Raw genomic sequence first — 20,320 nt, forward strand, 5'->3', positions numbered from 1 at the left:
GCCGGATCACAAGATAGTTAGGCATATTACATTAACATATCTACCAACGCTGGTATATGAAACAAGCCCATGTAGACAATGAAAAGTCAGCAAATTATTGATACGACCACATCCTTGGTTAAGCTTTGTTTAGATCCTGCCTTATTGTCCCTTAAAACACTCTTCATAAGCTCAAGACCATGCCTCATTTCAATAGTTCACCGCTTCTTGAAACCCTTAAGAGACTCTTGAGGTTGATAGTTCCCAATGACTCAGAAAAAGTAGGATTTTTCGAGTCAAAAACTCTTGCGCTATGGAACGCATTGCGGGCCTGGACGCTGGCTTGGTCTGAGTGCAAGCTAGAGCAATCTTCACTATGAACACAACTTCTTCAGCTAATTGGCCTGTGGGAGGAGGCAGCCTGTGGTCTAACACATCTTTCAGCAGTAGATCATTTCCTTGAGAGGATGATGACATTGATTGTAAATTCAAAAGCAGCTATCCAGGATGCATTCCCATCATAACCTCCAGTGTCACCACTCCGAAACTATACACATCACACTTGTCCGTGAACTTGGTCATGTATGCAAGCTCTACAAATATCACACACATCATATTTTTGTTTGCATTAAAAACTCAATGGGCTGTCATAGCAAATAAGAATATATTAATGCACACAAGGTATATACACATATATATGTCTTGTTACCTGGAGCAATATAACCATAGGAGCCTACAATAGCAGTCCAAGTAGATGCATCATGTGTCAGCAGCTTAGCAGTTCCAAAATCAGAGACCTTCGGCTCGAAATCACTATCTAACAAGACATTGTTTATCGATATATCTCGATGAAAAATGTTCGGTGAGCAGTCATTGTGAAGGTAAGCTAAAGCGTGAGCCAGTCCATGAATCACTTTCACTCTCATTGCCCAATCAAATGTCAATGCCTCAAACACACTGTACAGGGCATCGCGTAAGCTCCCTCTTTCCACATAGTCATATACCATGTACATGACACCCTTCTTTGTGCAAGCTCCGTGTAGCTTCACAATATTCCGGTGCCTCACCCCCAACAAAATTTGGATCTCATTCAAGATACTTCTTACATTTCTCTCCTGAATGTCACTCTCGGCAGAAAAATGATGTCGTTTCACAGCCAATACTTGGCCAGAGGGCAGTTCAGCTTTGTACACAACACCAAAACTTCCTCTTCCTATGCAATATGCTTCATTGAAGTTATCTATGGCTTCCATGACATCTGTGAGTTTAAACTTGAGGCCTGTATCCCACACAAAAGAATGGTTTTCAGTTTCAGCCACTTCGCTGGTCCTGGTCCGTTGTCTACGGCATGCTAGTGCAATGGTGACTAGCATAAGGGAACATCCAACCACCGGGATAGTGATAGCGATAAGTAGTGTCGTGTGGTTCTTATGAGATCTTTCGGCTGAGGGACTGGACCCACACGAGAGCAAACCGATAGCATCTCCACACAAACCTGCAGCATTACCGACATAAGCCTTGTATGCTGCCTGGAAAACTTCTCCAGAAGGAATCGGCCCTGTTAACATATTATAAGAGAAATCAATGGAGTATAGATCATTCATGTCTGAGAATGTTTCAGGGATGTGACCTGAGAGGTTGTTGTGAGATACATTGAGCTGCTGCAAATATAAGCCATGATAACTTGGAGGGTATTGATCCAGATAATTCATTGCTGCTCAAATCCAACAGCAGTAAGTTATCGAGCTCACCAAGATTCTCTGATAGCTCACCAGAGAGTTTGTTTGCAGACAAGTTAAGATTCACCAGGTTGATCATGCCACCAATTGTTGAAGGTATATGACCCTCTAACAAGTTATGGCTAAGGTCAAGTTCTAATAACCCGCTGGATTGTCCCAACGCTAATGCGATTTGTCCTGATAATTTGTTTCCTGACAAAAAGAGATAAGAGAGCTGATTCATGCGGCTAATTCATGTGATATGGCCAAATAAACTATTGTTGCTGAGATCGAGACTCTGTAACGAGCTCAAGTTTCCCAACTCATCTGGTATCTCCCCTGTCAGGAAGTTTGAAGCCAAACTCAAGTCTTGCAGGCTTGTTATGTTACCAAATTCCTTTGAAATATTCCCTTCCAGCGAGTTTGAAGCTAAGTTCAGGTGTTGCAGACTTGTCAATTTACCAAACTCCTTTGGAATCATTCCTGTCAGAAAGTTTGAAGCTAAGCTCAGGTTTTGCAGGCTTGCCATGTTACCAAACTCCTTTGGAATCTCCCCTCTTAGGGAGTTTGAAGCTAAGCTCAGGTCTTGAAGGCTTGTCATACTACCCAACTCCTTTGGAATCTCCCCTGTCAGAGAGTTTGAAGCTAAGCTCAGCTCTTGAAGACTTGTCATGTTACCCAACTCCTTCGGAATCTCCCCTGTCAGAGAGTTTGAAGCCAAGTTCATGTGTTGCAGGCTTGTCATGTTGCCAAATTCCTTTGGAATCTCCCCTGTCAGGAAGTTCAAATCTAAGCTCAGCTGTTGCAGGCTTGTCAAGTTACCAAGTTCCTTTGGAATCACCCCTATCAGGGAGTTTGAAGCTAAGCTGAGGTAGTGCAGGTTTGTCATGTTACCAAATTCCTTTGGAATCACACCAGATATATTATTGGCATCAATAATGAAGGACGTCAAGCTGGTGCAGTGTCCCCAGTCCGTTGGCAGGCTCCCACTGAAATAGTTGCCACTCAAAACTATTTGTTTTAATTCGGTGCAGTTGCGCAACCAAGATGGCAGTGCTCCATCGAAGTTATTATAGCCCACATCAAGGTACTCTAGCTTGAATCCACTACACAGAGACTCCGGCAGCTCCCCAGAGAACCCGTTGCCTGAGAAGTTGGCAAAATGGAGTAGACCCCCCTTGCCAAGACCCGTAGGGATGCTACCAGTTAAATTGTAATTGTAGGATAAATCTAGATACATTAGGTTCTCAAGCTGGGACATGGTGCTTGGTAGCTTCCCCTCCAAAGAGTTACCGTTCATGTCTAACTGCTCTAGTGAAGTCATGTTTCCTATCTCCGCAGGGATAAGGCCGCTTAATTGATTATGAATGAGGATCATTTTTCGGAGATGAACAAGATTGTGTATACTTGAAGGTATCAACCCAGAGAATGAGTTGAAGGAGAGATTCAGGTACTGAAGTTTAACCAGATTGGTTCCAAGGGAATCAGGTATTGTTCCCTTGAACTCATTAACTGATAGATCAAGGACAGTTAGATTGGTGCAGTTGAGTATGAAGGATGGGAATTCCATTACCGGAAAGTTGTTTGATCGGAGTGAAAGGTATGTCAATGTTGGCATTGTTTTGAACTCGGAGAAGTTTGAAGTTTCGAAATGATTGTAGCCCATTTCCAGTGAAATGAGCTTGGAGAGAGCGGAGAACTTTTGAGGGATTGAACCAAACAGCATGTTTTTGCTGAGGTTCAGTTTGGTGAGATTTGATAGAGAGGTAAAGTCTAGCTCGTCAAGAGTGCCACTAAGGCTGCAGTTTGGCAAGTTGAGCTCAACTATGCCACCAGCCGAGTTGCAGGTGATGCCAAACCAATGGCAGTGGTTGGTGGCGTTGGTCAGGCTCCATGAGCTCAGAGATTGAGGAATATTGAACAAGCTAGACTTCCATGTCAGAAGTGCTTCTGCTTCTGTTTTTGCGTTGCATTTCAGTGAGAAGAGGAACAGTAGGAAAATGATCAGGATGTCTAATGACATTGGTTTCATCTTTGGATGAACCGCAATGGATGAAGCGCTCACTTTTGATGCATTAGTACTTCTGCAGATTTTTCATGGATATAGAATAGAATGCAGACCAGTTGCTTAGTTTGACCACGACCAAGTTCTTACGTCATAATCATGGTTGCCACAATTTCCAAACGGACTTTTCTAAGTCCAAGTCCAAGTCTTTACTTTGCGTGGAAATACTGAAATAGTGTAACAATAGCAATCGCTAAGAACTCAACCAACCATGTTGATTTTGATTTCTGCACGAGGGATCATCCTCAAAATGTTTCACTCATGTGGTCAAGTCAAAAACTGCCTCCAGAGAGAGTCCAGCTTTCGTACTCTTCTATTTTTTTTTTAATAAAATGGATAAATCACAAATTTATTAAAAAAAAGAGAGAAAGAAACAAAGAGCACCAAGTACAGATAAAAAAATAAAGTACCAGACATAAAAAAACATAAAAGACTATCTTACTCATCAGGGATGAGGAAAACAATATCAGTACTGAAAGAAAAGACTAAAAAGAAAATATGAGTAAAGGTAACAAGCCGGACCGGCGAAATCAACCATCTGGAGACATAGGCCTATCCAGCAACAAAAAGAGCAGATTACTCCTGACCAGAGATGTGCACCGAATCACCAGCGGGGTCGGTTGATCTAGAGCTCAGGAAGTTAAGGGAACGTTTGATCCTCTGAGCAGCATCTAAGGGTTCCTGCTGATGGGACTCCGCATCTGCAGAAATCTAAAAAAGAAACAAATTAGCTGTTTTGTAGAGAGTAGAAAAAATGGAAGACCGATTTCGTACTCTTCTATGGTAGGATAAAATTTTTATTTTTTTACAAAAAAAATAACAGAGATTAGTATATAAACAGCATTATTATAATATTATCTATTTCCACATTGAAGATCCTATAGCACCATGTATACATGGGAATCCTCCATATAGTGAATTTTTACTCATTATAAGTTGGGTGTGATTTGAACACCTGACATCTTGGAGGAGAACGAAATAAATGATTAATAAAATAATTTTAATATATATAATTAATAAAATATATTTAATAGAAGAATAAATATTATACAATAGGAATTTACAACATCGGCCAAAGTATATAAATAAAAAACTAAAATTACGGGAGAACTAATGGTCTCTTCAACTATTAGTATAGGGTTGATGCTAGTTGGATTTACGGTTGCTCTTGTCGGAAAAACAAAAGTGGGAGACTTCTTCATATCAACTGTTCTCTTTCCTTGTTCAAATAAAATACTTCATTTTCATGACAAAAACATTTTATTTGATTGACTTTGTTATTATATTATTTGATTAAATCATATACATATAAATATTCAGATGTATCTTTTCAGTTAAGACTAAATCATATTTCAAAAACTAAAAGTCAAAAGTTCCAACAATAGTGTATTAAAAATCAAAGAACTTATATTTTTAAGGTAATATTTAAAATCATAATAAAGCAACAATACTCTTAATATATTTTTTTTTAACTGAAACAAATTAGTTTCTCTTTTTTTCAAAGTTGTATAATAGGGAGAATTTATTAATTCAGTTTAGTTCGTGAAATATCTTCTGGAAGTGCACATGGTAAGACTCTAATTACCTCATGTAACGTTTGACTGAGTTAATAAATTCATAGGGGTTGTTAAGCCACTGTAACTGATGCATCGTCATACCCATTTATTCTTTCACACCCCTTTTATGGGGGTAGTGCTTGTGGCCTTTGTCAAAAATTAAAAAAATAAAAATAAAAAAAAGCAGGCATCAAATGAAAAGATAAAAATTTCAAAAAAAAATAAATAAATAAAACTTTTAAGTTTAATTTTGAAAAGAAGTACCTAATCAAACATAATATGCCAATTTCAATGGTATTAACACAGTTAATGAGCATTCTAACAATACTGAGCAATATATGACAGTAAGATTGAAATTAGAAAAGGAGACAAAACATGCTTGCAAGGATGGAGGAAGATGTCGAGGAGGACTGGACCTTCCCGTTGCTTAATGACAAGGAAGATGATGTGATCATTTCTCGCCGTTGAGGGAGAGGTTGGGCACACGGCTGGTGTTCACCATCGAGGGAGAGGCTGTCTATGAACCGATTTTGCTTCCTTCTCGCAGGGAGTTTTGGGGATGCAAAGCCGTTAGGTCGGCATGTAGTGGTTGCGGGGCTGGGAGAAGATATGTGCACGAGATCCACCTCAGATGAGAAAGGGAAGCAACCATGGCCAAAGAAGACAAGCGTGCAGGTCATGAGGGTGGTTGAGCCTTGCTCTCACCCCAATGAGGGAAGTAGATGTGTTCCGCCGGTGGTGAAGAGTGCTGTCGGTGCCGAGGTAGAATAGCAACTCTCATACCTTTGCAAGGAGAAGGCAGCATGCAGAGGAAGGGTTGGACCCTAAGTAGAGACTCCGGTTGTGGTAGAACATAGCTCCCACGCAAGTACTCAAGATGGCTTCTCGGAGGTTCTGATGGCGGTGGTTGAGCACATCCCCCACATAGGCAGTCAAGATGGATTTTCGGAGGTATTTTCGGCAGTGGTGGAGCTTGGCTCCCACGCCGGCGGTGGGGATGCGCGAGAGGGGAAAGATGTGTTGACAACTGCATGCCCGTCAATGGTTGAACTTTGCTCCCTTACCGGAAGGCAGGGTGGTGTGTTGGAGAAGGTCTAGGCGGTGGTGGAGCCTGGATCTCGTGTTGGTGTTGATGCGGCGCAGGCACATCTACGGCCAGTCGTGCGTTGGACCGATGGTCAGGATGGCGCTCAGGTAGCGACTGATGGTCGGGGTGCGGCTCAGTCTGTTGAGTAGACGCGATCAGCATGTGGATTGAAGCGCTAATCGCTTGGTTTGAGGGGACGTGGTGTCGAACTTTGGTTGGCTCGGCTATTAACCTCGATATCTCCATCTGCAGGGTCAAGTGGCACGCATTTTTTTGAGAGGTCAGATAAGGCGTCTGAGGTTTTTGAATTGGAAGTCCTGATCACGTGTTGGGAGGTTGTTGAAACATGGAAGGTAGAGATATGGGTGGCTCCTATAAATGGGTTTGTTAGGCTTCATTTTGGAGTGGTCCTGGTACCAATTAGGGGAAATTTCTCTGATCAGACTAAAGACCCTCTTGTGGTATCACTGGTATGTGATGTGGGCAGCTTTGTGCGCCATGATGGCACTCTTGTTGCCAAAGTAAGTGAGAAGAGGCTTACGCTGAGTGATGGGCCAGATTTGCCCAATGGGTTGCGGATGGGCACCTCTATGTGTACCATCCTACGCAATTTGAATAATATTAGTCCTCTCTTGGAGATGGTTAGTGGGACACCCACATTGGTAGAGCCCCCAGTGGTCTCTGTCGGACTTCCGATTGTGTTCGGGGAGGGGGAAGACCCAAATCAGGAAGAAGGCTAGTTTGCTATCTTGTTTCCACTCCACCCGGTGGAAGTTTCATGTCGCCGGTCTATCCTTCTGTTTTTGTTGCTGTTCCTAGTCTCTTTTCCACAGCTAGTGGATATTTTGTAACCGTATTTCTGTTTTAGTAAATCTTGTGGTTTATCCACTTTTTCAAAAAAAGAAAAACGTGCTTACATAGCTTGTGCTTGCTTATACACAAACTCTCACACACACAAATATATGTGTATTTGGCTGAGTACCGTATATATTAAACTGTTTGATAGTTTGTATAAGTAGAAAGGATAACTGAAAACTAACTAGGATAGAATTTAATATTCTCTGTTCCCCAACAAAGATATATATGATACCTAATTTTAACTTAATATACTATGCATAGGAAAAGTAATATGCTAACATATCTAACGATTGTATTTAGTCAAACAAGGCCATCGGATGACTATCGGATGAGGCTCCTGATTAGGCTCTTGGCTAGTCCTTTTTTGGGTTGATGTGCTTAGCCAGTTGTTCCGGCTGTTGGTGTTGGGGGTTCTTTTTGTTGTTTCTGTTTGTATCCACTGCTAGTAGTTCTTTTCTTTCTATTTTGTTGCCACTCTAGTGGCTCTTCTTTTCTTTAAATGAATGTGGTTTATTCATTTTTTCAGAAAAAAAAAGATAGCAAAGTATTGAATTTTTTTTAAAAGAATTAAATAAATCACAGATTTATTAGGAAAAACAGATAAGCAAGTAAAAGTAAAATCTAAAATCTGACCAAAATCAGACTGAAACAAAAACAAAAAGAAAAAACAAATAAGTCTACTGACTTTGAAAAATACAAGGCAAAAGAAACAAACAACGAAGTAGGGGCACTTGCAGATAGAAGGCACTCTTATGTGGGTGTGTCCAAAGCTACTATACATGTCGCCAACGACCTTTGGGTCTATTGGTACATGGGTCGCCGATAGAGCTCACACCGAGTGGTGAAAGTTCGATTCTCACTGAGGCGCATTTCCTGGGAGTTGGAAATAGTGGTTGTGTATGGGTGGTTCCAGGCCTCATGTGAGCTGCACCCATCCCCATTTATTCCACCGAGGCTCGTGCACGCCCCTCGGTCTTTTAGTGGATTCGCCCTCGCTCCTCATTCCCAAAAAGCTACTATACATGTCAGGGGCATCCTTAGATAAGCTCTGTTTCAACCCTATTCTTCTAAACCTTATTGTTCCCATGATTCATTTCAGTAGTTCACCTCTTCTTGAAATCCGTAAGAGATTCTTGATAGTGATAGCTCCCAATGGCTCAGAAAGGTAAGCCTTTTTCCGAGTTGACAGCTTTTGAGATATGGAAAGCATTGCAGGCCTTGATGCCGGATTGGTATGAGTGCAAGCTAGAGCAACCTTCACTATGAACACAATTTGTTCAGCTAGTTGGCCTGTGGGAGGTCGTAACCTGTTGTCCAACACATCTTTTAGCAGTAGATCATTGCCTTCAGAGGATGATGATATTGATGGTAGATTTGATAGCAGCTCTCCAGGATGCATTCCCATCATAACCTCCAATGTCACTACTCCGAAACTATACACATCACACTTGTCGGTGAACTTGGTCATGTATGCAAGCTCTACAAAGATCACACACATTGAATTATGTTTAAATTACAACTCAATGGCCTGTCATAGCAAATAAGAATGCACAAAAAGTTTATGTATATATATGCTCTGTTACCTGGAGCAATATAACCGTAGGAGCCTACAACAGCAGTCCAACTAGATGCATCATGTCTCAGCAGTTTAGCAGTTCCAAAATCACAGAGCTTAGGCTCGAATTCATCGTTTAACAAGACATTGTTAATCGATATATCACTATGGACAATGTTCGGCAAGCAGTCATTGTGAAGGTAAGCTAAAGCATGAGCCACTCCATAAACCACGTTCACTCTCATTGCCCAATCAAATGTCACTCCCCCCCAACACACTGTACAGGACATCGCCTAAGCTCCCTCTCTCCACATAGTCATATATCAAGTACATTACACCCTTCTTTGCGCAAGATCCGTGCAGCTTCACAATATTGCGGTGCCTCACCTCCAACAAAATTTTGATCTCATTCAAGAAACTTCCTACATCGTTTTCCTGAATGTCACTCTCATCAGAAAAATGCTGCCGTTTCACAGCCAATACTTGGCCAGAGGGCAGTTCAGCCTTGTACACCACCCCAAAACTTCCTTTTCCTATGCAGTATGCTTCATTGAAGTCATCTATGGCTTCCATGACATCTGTGAATTTAAACTTGAGACCTGTATCCCACACTAAGGAATAGTTTTCTGTTTCGGTGACTTTGTTGGTTCGTTGTCGCCGGCATGCAACTGCAATGGCGACTAGAAGCATAAGGGAACATCCAACCACGGGGACAGTGATGGTGATAAGTAGTGTTGTGTGTTTCTTATTTGATCCTTGGTCTGAGGGATTGTGAGATCCTTTGTCTGAGTGACCGTGAGATCCTTGGTCTGAGGTACTGAACCCACACGAGAACAAACTGGAAGCATCTCTACACAAATCAGCATTGCCGACATAAGCCATGGATGGCTTCCAGAAAACTTCTCCAGAAGGAATCGGCCCTGTTAGCTTATTATAAGAGAAATCAATGGAGTATAGACTATACATGCCTGCGAATGCTTCAGGGATTTGACCTGAGAGTTTGTTGTGAGACACATTGAGCTGCTGCAAAGCCGTAAGCCTTGCTAAGCTGGAAGGAATTGACCCAGATAATGCATTGCTGCTCAAATCTAACTGCCTTAAATTCTTGAGTCACCAAGCTTCTCTGGTAGTTCATCAGAAAGTTTGTTTCCCGACAAGTCAAGATTCTCGAGGAAGACCATGCATCCGATTGTTGATGGTATACGACCCGCTAACAAGTTGTGCCTGAGGACAAGATATGATAACCTGCTGGAGTTTCCCAACTCTGCTTCAATCTGTCCTGATAGATTGTTTCCTGATAAATCGAGATAATAGAGTTGAGTCATGCGGCTGATTCTTATGATATGGCCTGATAACATATTGTTGTTGATGACGAGACTCCTTAACAAGCTCAAGTTTCCCAATTCATGTGGTATCTTGCCGGTCAGGAAGTTTGAATTTAAGCTCAGGTATTTCAGGCTTGTCATGTTACCAAATTCCTTTGGAATCTCTCCTTTCAGGAAGTTTGAATCTAAGCTCAGGTATTGCAGGCTTGTCATGTTACCAAATTCTTTTGGAATCTCACCAGATATATTATTGCCATCAATACTGAAGGACGTCAAGCTAGTGCACTGTCCCCAGTATGTTGACAGAGTTCCAGTCAGCTGGTTCCCATTGAGGTGCAAAGATATGAGGTTCGGATGCATCCCGAACGCCTTTGAAATGTCTCCCGTGAAATGGTTACCCTCCAACCCGATTTGTATCAAGCTGGTGCAGTTGCGCAACCAGGACGGTATTGCTCCATACAAGTTGTTGTAGCCCACATCCAGGTACTGGAGCTTGAATCCACTGCACAGAGACTTTGACAGCTCCCCAGAGAACCTGTTGTTACAGAAGTTGGCAAAGTAGAGCAGACCCCCCTGCCCAAGACCCATAGGGATGCTACCATTTAACTTGTTACCGTATAAATCTAGGTACATGAGGTTCTCAAGCTGAGACATTGTGCTTGGTAGCTTCCCTCAATAAATTAAAAACTCATGTCTAAGTGCTCTAGTGAAGCCATGTTTCCTATACTTGAAGGTATTGACCCAGAGAATGAGTTGAAGGAGAGATTCAGGCACCGAAGGTTGACCAGATTGGTTCCAAGGGAATCTGGTATTGTTCCATTGAACTCATTAACTGATAGATCAAGGACGGTTAGATTAGTGCAGTTGAGTATGAAGGATGGGAATTCCAGTGTCAGAAGGCTGTTTGATCGGAGTGAAAGGTATGTTAATGTTGGCATGGCTTTGAACTCAGAGAAATCTGAAATATCTAAACTATTGTAGCCTATATCCAATGAAGTGAGCTTGGAGAGAGCAGAGAGGTTTCTTGGGATTGAACCAGTCAGAGTATTTCTGCTGAGGTCGATTTTGTTGAGATTTGATAGAGAGGTAAAGTCTAGTTCGTCAAGCCTGCCATTGAGCCTGCAGTTTGGCAAGTTGAGCTCAACTATGCTACCGGCCGTGTTGCAAGTGATGCCAAACCAGTGGCAGTGGTTGGTGGGATTGGTCAGGCTCCATGAGCTCAGATATTGAGAAATATTGAACAAGCTAGACTTCCAATTCAGAAGTGCCTCTGCTTCTGCTTCTGTTTCTGTTTCTGCGTTGCATTCCAAGTGGAAATTATGAGAGAAAAGGAACAGTAGGAAGAAGAGGATGTTCAATGGCATCGGTTTCATATTTGGATGAAGAGCAATAGATGAAGCGCTTACTTTTGATGCGTTATTTATGCACTATTACTTGATTATTATGCAAGTACAAGTTTATTTGTTGTGTAAAGGTAGCAACCATATACCCCCTGCTTCCACCATTATTGAAGCGCAGACCAACTGGGAACTTTGACCAGGAACAAGTCCTTACGGTCATAATTAAATATGGAGGCCACAATTTTCAAGCTGACTCTTCTGCGTCTACAGGCAAGTCTTTACTCTGTGCATATTCTGACCATGATAAAACTATCACAAGTTTATTTTATTATCCCAATTGACTGTAAGTTCGGTATTTGATTCTCTCTTTGTCGCGGATTTAAGGGAGTTTGGCCGAATGCATGGGTAACAACAGCCTTGGTTTTGATTAATAATCTATGCATCCTCAAAGTCTGACTTCTCTCTGTTTTTGTAATAATTTTTTTTAAATTAAAATAGGTAAGCCACTAATTTATTTTTTTTATTTTTTATTTTTTTGATAAAAGTGGATAAACCACAAAATTTTATTAGAAAAGGTAAAAACACAAAGAGAGAACAACAACGCAAAGGAAGAAAGACAAACAAATAAAATTAAAAATCAGGAGCAAGAAACTCCCGATAGAAAAAAAGAGAACAAAATGGACAGCAAGAAGATGATATATGAAAGTATCAACAATCCGCTTCCATTACTTTAGCAAAAGGTGTCAGTCTCACATGGTGTGGGTGCTACAGACGTCTGCTCCACTTTCAGGCGCGGCAGTGGAATTCAGAAAGTGTAGGAAGCGCTTGATGCTGGTAGTGAGCTCGCCTGAAAATTGTTGAGGATCCTTAGCTGCAGAAATCCAAAAAAGAAAATTATGAATGATTTTACGTGCAAAATTAGCTGCAGAAATCCAAAAGAGAAAAATTAGCTGCAGAAAGCCACTAATTTATTGGATACTAATAAATTTTATTTATATATAATTTTTTTTACAAAGGCGAGTTACGACAATAATTTTATAATGCACTACAATAATTACACCATGTCACGGCTCTATTAAGATGATTTACTATTAGACAATTTAGTGTTTTTGTATTCTCAAAATCTCACTTCCTTTTATTTTTTTAACAAATTTTGTCTATATATATATATATTGATAAAAAGAGTTCAAAAGCTATTTATTCTAAAAGGAAAAAACATAGCAAAACGTGCTAGAGACCAAAACAACAACCAAACAGAAAGAGAAAACGAGTCAAATGAAAAACTAAAAAAAAAAACAAAAAACAAAAAAAATAAAAAAATAAAAAAATAAAAAACAAAAGATCTACAAATGAAAACCAAGGTTTGTGATATACTTCATGATCCATTTGGGAAGATCCTGTCCTTGATCAAATAGAGTCAGTAAATAGCTTCATATATTGACAAAGACAAGTTATGATAGCTTAATAACCCTAGGGATTTACTATATGAAGCGGACAATGATAGCATGCCAGTAAATAGTGAGTGAAAAATACTGCTACAATAATTTTATAGTGTACTACAATATTTGCACAATAATGCATAGTATCATAATACCATTCAAATGACTTACCACTAGACCATCTAGCAACAAGCACAAAAATAAAAATTATCTTTTAATAAAGTTGGTTGTTTATCTGTTTTTTCAAAAGATAATAATACTATTGGCGCTTTTTTGTAGAACTATTTTGTTTGATTTATTAAAAAATGTGGTTTATCCACTTTGTTAATATATATATATATATACTAAATAAAATATATGAGAGTTAATACCTGGAAGCTTATATTAGTTTAATACAATAAATATTTTTAGTAGTTCTAGTGGGCTTGTCCTTGTTCTTTCCGCCCGTGTTGGTGGTTGTTATCCTTTACTTCAAGTAATGAAAGCAGTTTATCTATTTTTTTTTTTCAATATATATATATATATATATATAGTAGGACAAAACCCAACTTGGTGCTATTTGTTGTCACCTTGGTATGTAATTGCTTTGTCTTTCGAATAAACGTGGTTTATCCACTTTTGTCGACAAACAAACAAACAAGCAAACAAATAAACAAACAAAAACAAAAACAAAAACAAAACCCAACTTGGTGCGAGCAAAGGGGCAGGGAGTATTTAATAAGAACATTTTTTTAAGAATTGTTTAAATTATCTTTCTCTAAAAATTGTTGTTTACGCATATATAAGTATGTTTTATAATTTTGTTTGTATGTGCCATTTTCTATTTTTAATTATTTTTCATAAAAAAATTGTTGTTTAGGCACATACATGAATGTCATATATTTTAATTTCCTGATGTTTTGTACAATTAAGATTAAGGGTAGGTTCTGAATTTTTTTTTTTTTTTGAAAAAAGTGATAAACCTCTAAATTTATTAAGAAAAAAGAAAGCAGTACGAGAAAACAAAACAAAAAAGTTAAAACAATAACAACAAAAAGGAAAAAATATAAAAGAAACAAGAACATCACAAATAACAAACCAACAAAGTAATCACCAAAGGTGAAGAACAAACATGTCAAGAAAAGAGTAAGAAATAGAAGAACACCGAAGAAGTTAAAACGTAGTGAATGGGTGATCGATGTCCACTGTGAGGTAATATAGGAACAACTTAACTGCTGAAAGGAGAGTGCGAGATAATATAGGAACAACTTAACACCTGAAAAGGAGAATAACAAATCAGGGAGGGCACGTTCTAATTTCTCATTGCATCAAGTAATGCAAACGGTGGAACATCTATTCTTGGGTTATGAATTTTCGGAGCAAATTTGGTCCTTCTTCATACAAATTTTTACTCCAAGTTCTTTCCCATCCTCAATTTCCAATATTTGGACCTCCTGGATACCACTTTTAAATTCTAATATTCAGAATCTTTGGGATCTCAGTTCACGAGCAATTATTTGAAATATTTGGCTTGAAAGGAATAACCGCATATTTTCTTTAAATTTTCTACCCCATCATTCTGTATTATCTAAAATATCTAATATGCTGCTTTCATGGCTTTCTGCAAATTCAAGGGCTCATCAACAGGCTAATCTACAAGCCTCTCTGAGGATCAAGCGCTCTCTCGAACTCATAGGCGCAAGAGTTGCAGAGCATTCGATGATCTGACGCATGCCTTAAATAGGGAGTAGTCTTCTATTTGCTGCAGTTTGGGCAGGCCTGTGACTCCTTTTGGAAATCTTAGCCGGCCCAATCTCTTTCTACCAATTTGTTGTCTTTTCCTTTTTTCTTCCTCACCCTTGGTGAGGTCCTTAGTTTGTTTCCTTTCTAAATTGTTGTTTTATTTTCTTTATGTTAAACTTGTTCTCTTGTTCTCTTGTTCTTTATTCAATAAAGTTGTAGTTTATCCACTTTTTTTCAAAATGTTCATTGCATCAAGTAATGCAAATAATACAAAATGATATGATATGTCTTGCCATGTATCATGAGTCAAGAGATGATGACAAGTTAACACTTAGGTTATATACATATAAATTAAATTTATTAATAAATATAAAAATAAATCATAATTTATTTATTTTATTAAAAAAAAATTACCTCAAATCATATTTATATATATTTACAAAATAGATAAATCATATTTATTAAAATAAAAAGAGGTACAACATTCAAAATGCAAAAAAATCAGAAACCAAGAAGAACACGACCAAAAGTGCAATAATCATCAAGCATATTAGATAGAAAGTAAGGTAAAAATAGAGAGCACTCCCCAATAACAAAAGATTGAGAGCTCAACCTAGGGAGTAAGTAATCCCTAAGAATGCCCATATGAAGTGAAAGCTCCAATCAGATTGGACCGATGCTAGTGTACACCTCTTTGAAGCTACTGAGCTCATCCCTTTTGGGATTTGCAAATTCCAAGGCTTTCTTTAGTGTGTTGGCCGGTGCCTCCAACTTTTATCTTTTTTGTTTTTGCTCAAGGGATAAGATACCCACAAAATAAATGAGTAATTTTAGCAATAAAAAGAAAGGAGAGAATAAAAGACACTTAAAAAATATGCATACAAAAGCTGAAATATAAGAAGCTAAAAAAATATAATATGATTCTTAATTTTCCACCTGAATCTGAGATGGAGGATTTTTTTGATACAATATTTTTCACTTTTAATTTATTGAAGCCATTGGCTATAAAGAGCTTACCGAAGAAAATAAATTTAGCCAACAACCTCGTAATTTATTGGCACTAGATCTCTTGCATAAAGTGTTTATGTTTTTTCTCAAAAAAATAGGTTCAAACCTCAGCTCTCACGCAAGAAAATAAATTCAGTCAATGATCTCTTGGTTTTATTGGCATTCGGGTCTTTTTCAAGTGTTTATATTCTTCTCAAGAAAGTAGGTTCAAACCTTAACTTATGCAAAGTGAAAACACAAGTGGATTAATGGGGTATTAATTTCTTATTTATGCACGCTCATGACGTAGTTTGTTCATTTTGTCAAAAAAAAATCAGTAATATGTCATTGAAATTTGCTGTCATATTCAAACTATGCATTTAAAAAAGCTGAATTCAAACCAAATCTGTGAAAATATATGATCAATTAACCAATTCTCTTATTAATGAATGTGAACTATTCATTTTTCTTTTCCTAAATTGCACATTATTTCACACATACTTTTGTATCTTCTATATTAACAATATTGCACAAGCTAAAATGATCAATCTCATTTACCTTTTGATAGTTCCGATGGGTAGTGTGATAAGGAGAGTTACTCAAAAACTCACTCGAATAATGGACACACACACACACAATCAAACAAGAGAAAGAAGACACGCAAGTTGGTAACCCAGTTCGGCACAACCTTGCCTACATCTAGGGGGTCAAGCCCAGAAAAACAATCCACTAAAAGAGGTTATAGAATAAAGAGTACAACACTCCCTTACTCTCTCAAGACAAAGAATACCCTCTTAAGATTGAAAGATACTAACTCTCCTTAACCCTCACCAAAGGGTCTCTCACTCGATGGCTTCTCCTAAATCTTCAAGCATGATATCTTACATAGATGCACCGACGTCCAATGGAACTTCTTTTTTTAGAATTCTCCGCTGCTTTCTAACTTGGATACCTTCCAAAGTTAGATGTTACATGCATCCGATTGCAACATTGCCTACTCCATCGAACATGACCGAGTTCTAGCAGACATGTACCCTAATCTATGACCTTCAACCTTCCCGGTTCCTTCAGTCCGCCTCTTAGTATTTGACTCGACCCGAGCTCCTCCCTACGCTGCAGTGCTTCCTTCCTCACATCACTTCAGTTGGTCTCATCTTTCGAGGAACGCTCCCACCAAGGCACATGCAACCATCTCACCAAAGATGGTCACCGAAGATCTCCCAATCTTCTTTCCAAACTTGGTCAAAGTTTGGTCTTCCCAAATGATCTTCGTTTAACTCATGAAAATATTGTTACTAAACTTGATCTCATTCTCATCCAAGTTTAGCCTTCAATATCTTCAAGCATGATCTCCAATCATCCATACTTGGATCTTCAAATCTTCAATCATATCTAAAGTAATCTTCAATCAATCTCCCATACATGATTAGTCTTTTTGAATAGCTCCACCCATAATTAGCTCTTGGATCTTCCTTCAAATTGTGTTGTAAAATATGGTCTTGATAATCTCATTGACTTGTCCTTTCCTAACTTAGTTTGTATCTTCAAATAGCTTCACACCAAACTAAACTCCATGCAATCTTTATGATCTTATATTCTTACCAATGATAGAATATTCCTCTCTCTCTCTTTAAGATAGATCTTTCCAAAAAAAAGTTCTATCAAAGATATGGTTTATCATCCCGGATCTTACCAAGGATAGATAAACATACCTAGGATAAAAACTTACCCTTCTTGAAAAGATCCTTTTAACTTGAAGCACTTTCCAAAAATAGTTGATCATCACATGACTCTAATGAGAGGAATTTCTTCTAAACATGATCTTCATCATGATTTTCTAGCCCTTGTATCTTCACATGTTATGACACCAAGATTTTGCCACATCATCATCCTAGGCATTCCTTTTTTTTGCCAAGTCATCATTGCCATGTCACCTTCCTTTTGTCAGGTCACCTCTTGGCTTGTCATATAATGCTCATAGCTGGATTTTAATAATACTCATAGCTGGATTTTAATAATAGGTGAATACATAAAAAAAAAGTAAAAATATAAATATTAAATTAAAAAAGTGAATTTAGAACCCTAATTACTTTACTCTGTCTCTCTCCTTTCTCTCCCAACCTCCATCCCAATCATCTCCCATCCTTTTCTCCGACAAGCATCCCCTTCTACCCCCTCCCCCCCCCAATCATCGCTCCCCATGCCTCCCCTTGGACGAGCCTCTAAACCATCACTTGCTCGGATACATTTTGTCCCCCTTGAAAATCCCTTCGGTCTTCCACAATGAAGGCGATAAGGTACCGTCTTGTATGACTGAAGAGATCTAAAGATCAAGATGATAGAAAAAATCTAATCGCAAAAGCAACAAACACAATGAAGTATAAAACACAAAGCAAAGAAAAGATAGGAGGCACACGAGATGTACGAGGAAACCCCAATGCAGGGAGAAAACCTTGGGTGGTAAGCCGATGAAGATATCCAATAATATGGAGAAGAAGGAATTACAAAGCTCTCACATGATCACCAATGACGTAGAAACCCTAATTCTCATAACACATATAAGCCATTCACCAATTACATAAAAGGCTTATATTTTAAATTCATAACTCTTTGATGTTGCTAATCAAACATAACTTAATTTGGGATAACCCAAATTATTGAGACAAACTCAACAAATCTTTTTTATCTCGGGTTCATTTCAATGGTGGCCACATAAGTTTCATAAGTATAGCGCTATGGCCACAAATATTTGAACGCTGCATGCTACAAAACTATTCTTCAATTGCACTGATGGCCACAAATGTTTTTTTTTGTAACTTTGTGGTCACAAAACTATTCTTCAATTGCACTGATGGCCACAAATGTTTCATTATTATAATGATGTGGTAACAAAGGTTTCCTATGCAGAACATGTTTTTATGACCACGTCATTACACTTGTGGCCATCAGTGCAATTAGAGAATAGTTTCTGCTGGCTAACGTTACAAAAAACATTTATGGCCATCGATGAACCGGAGATTAGTTTTGGGCCATAACATTCTGAAAAAATATTTATGACCAGCAGTACAATGATGAAACATTTCTGCCACCAAATGAAACTACCCCTTTATCTCCCATCCTCTTTGTTTTGTTTTAGCCATTCTACAATTAGTATTAAAGTGGTTTATGCTCCTTGTGCTCTAATTTGCATGTAGGCAAGAAGAGAGGGATGACTGATTTACCGAGAATGCACTCTTTGAAGAAACAGTAATGTGCCAATCAAGCTCAATAGCACTTAAGGTGCCAGAGCTATCAACACAACAAAGTTGTGCATAAGAAACAAGCAAAGGGTCTCCTCAAAATCAATTACTTGATGTGTTTGTATAGAATTTTTGGAATAGTCATGTATAGAATGTGACTGGTACTCAGTTTGTGAGAGTGTCAATGACTGCTATGTAATTTTTGAAACGCTGCACAACACGCCTAACTCACGCTCTGGGTTAATTCCTATATGTATGAAAATGTATGGATTGGGATATACATAGACCTGCAAATAAAATATAGCTAGATTTTTTTTTTCTGGTAATGGTCTTAATTTTGTATTACAATGAAATTATATTGAATAGAAACATTGTAATACCCTGAACCTTTGAATAATTACTGGAAAAATATATTTAGGGTATTACTACAGTTGCAGTAAGATTTTTCTACAGAGTAATCTTGTTGAGAAACCCCAAGTGGAAAGAATAAGGACCTAAGTGTAAAACTTTTTAAAAGATTTTGGGTTAAAGAATAAATGTCAAGGATGGACATGAAATGTTTATGGAAACCGAGGACTGAAAGGTAAGATGGAAGGGATCTTTTAAAAAATGTTGTGTTATAACCTGGGGACCGTTGGATAATTTGAAAGGACCTTTTGAGAATACTATTTCATAATTCAGGGATCATTGGTGAGTTTTTTTCAGGGACTGTTTTGTAAGAAAATATATTTGGAGGGATTGAAAGTGAATTTTTGGCTGAAAAATGTAATTTAGAGGAAAAAAATCTAGGGTTTGAGAAATTGTTCATCTTCTTCTCCATCTTTGTGCTATCAAAGTAACCGAGAAGGAAAATAAAAATAAAAATGAAGAAATGAGGAGAGAAAATGGGAGATTTGAGGGTGGGGATGGGAGATCTTGGAGGGAGCTCACGGAGGGATGGTTTTAGTTAGTAAGAGCTTTTCTTGGTGTATTTTGATGAATGAGTGTATGTATGCATGTATATATGTGTATTTGATGGATATGATGAAGATAATGATGGATTTGAGTAGGAAAAACATGTTTAATGGTTATAGATGATTGTTGCTTCAATTTGCGTTGAAAAATCATCGTATTTGTGATGAATCTAGCTTGAATGAAGGATGAGATTTTCGGGTTTCTCATGTAGATTCATCGTAGCACTCGAGATTAGGGTTTGGTTTAGTTAATTAAGTTGATGATTATGATGATTAAGATGTTAATGATGATGGTTAGATTGGAATTGGTTGAGTTAGCCAAGTTGATTTGGTTGGATCAAACCAAGTTATAATTGATTTGGTTGAGTTGAATTGAATCGAATTGATTGAGTTGAGTTTGATTTGGTTTAACCAAGTTCATTTAATCGAATTGGAATTGGGTTTCTGGATGAGAATTGAATTGGTTGGGTTTGATTGAATTGATCTGGTCAGGGTTT

At 38.3% G+C, this 20,320-nt stretch overlaps 3 protein-coding genes across 3 annotated transcripts; all 3 read right to left on the minus strand.

Moving 5' to 3' along the window:
* Window positions 1–284: 284 nt before the first annotated feature.
* On the minus strand, window positions 285–1,635 carry LOC120273443 (MDIS1-interacting receptor like kinase 2-like). Its single transcript, XM_039280069.1, has 2 exons — window positions 689–1,635; window positions 285–572 (listed from the first exon to the last, which is right to left on the minus strand). Exons 1-2 carry the CDS (start codon window positions 1,581–1,583, stop codon window positions 478–480), a joined length of 990 nt encoding a protein of 329 aa, XP_039136003.1. The 5' UTR covers window positions 1,584–1,635; the 3' UTR covers window positions 285–477.
* Window positions 1,597–1,941, minus strand: LOC120273282 (receptor-like protein 51). The gene has a single exon (XM_039279910.1). The coding sequence runs from the start codon at window positions 1,939–1,941 to the stop codon at window positions 1,597–1,599; it is 345 nt and encodes a 114-aa protein (XP_039135844.1).
* On the minus strand, window positions 1,665–4,056 carry LOC120273444 (probable LRR receptor-like serine/threonine-protein kinase At4g36180). Its single transcript, XM_039280070.1, has one exon. It carries the CDS (start codon window positions 3,727–3,729, stop codon window positions 1,951–1,953), a length of 1,779 nt encoding a protein of 592 aa, XP_039136004.1. The 5' UTR covers window positions 3,730–4,056; the 3' UTR covers window positions 1,665–1,950.
* Window positions 4,057–20,320: the final 16,264 nt, after the last annotated feature.

Source organism: Dioscorea cayenensis, chromosome 12 (assembly GCF_009730915.1).
Source record: "Dioscorea cayenensis subsp. rotundata cultivar TDr96_F1 chromosome 12, TDr96_F1_v2_PseudoChromosome.rev07_lg8_w22 25.fasta, whole genome shotgun sequence".
Taxonomy (NCBI): Eukaryota; Viridiplantae; Streptophyta; class Magnoliopsida; order Dioscoreales; family Dioscoreaceae; genus Dioscorea; species Dioscorea cayenensis.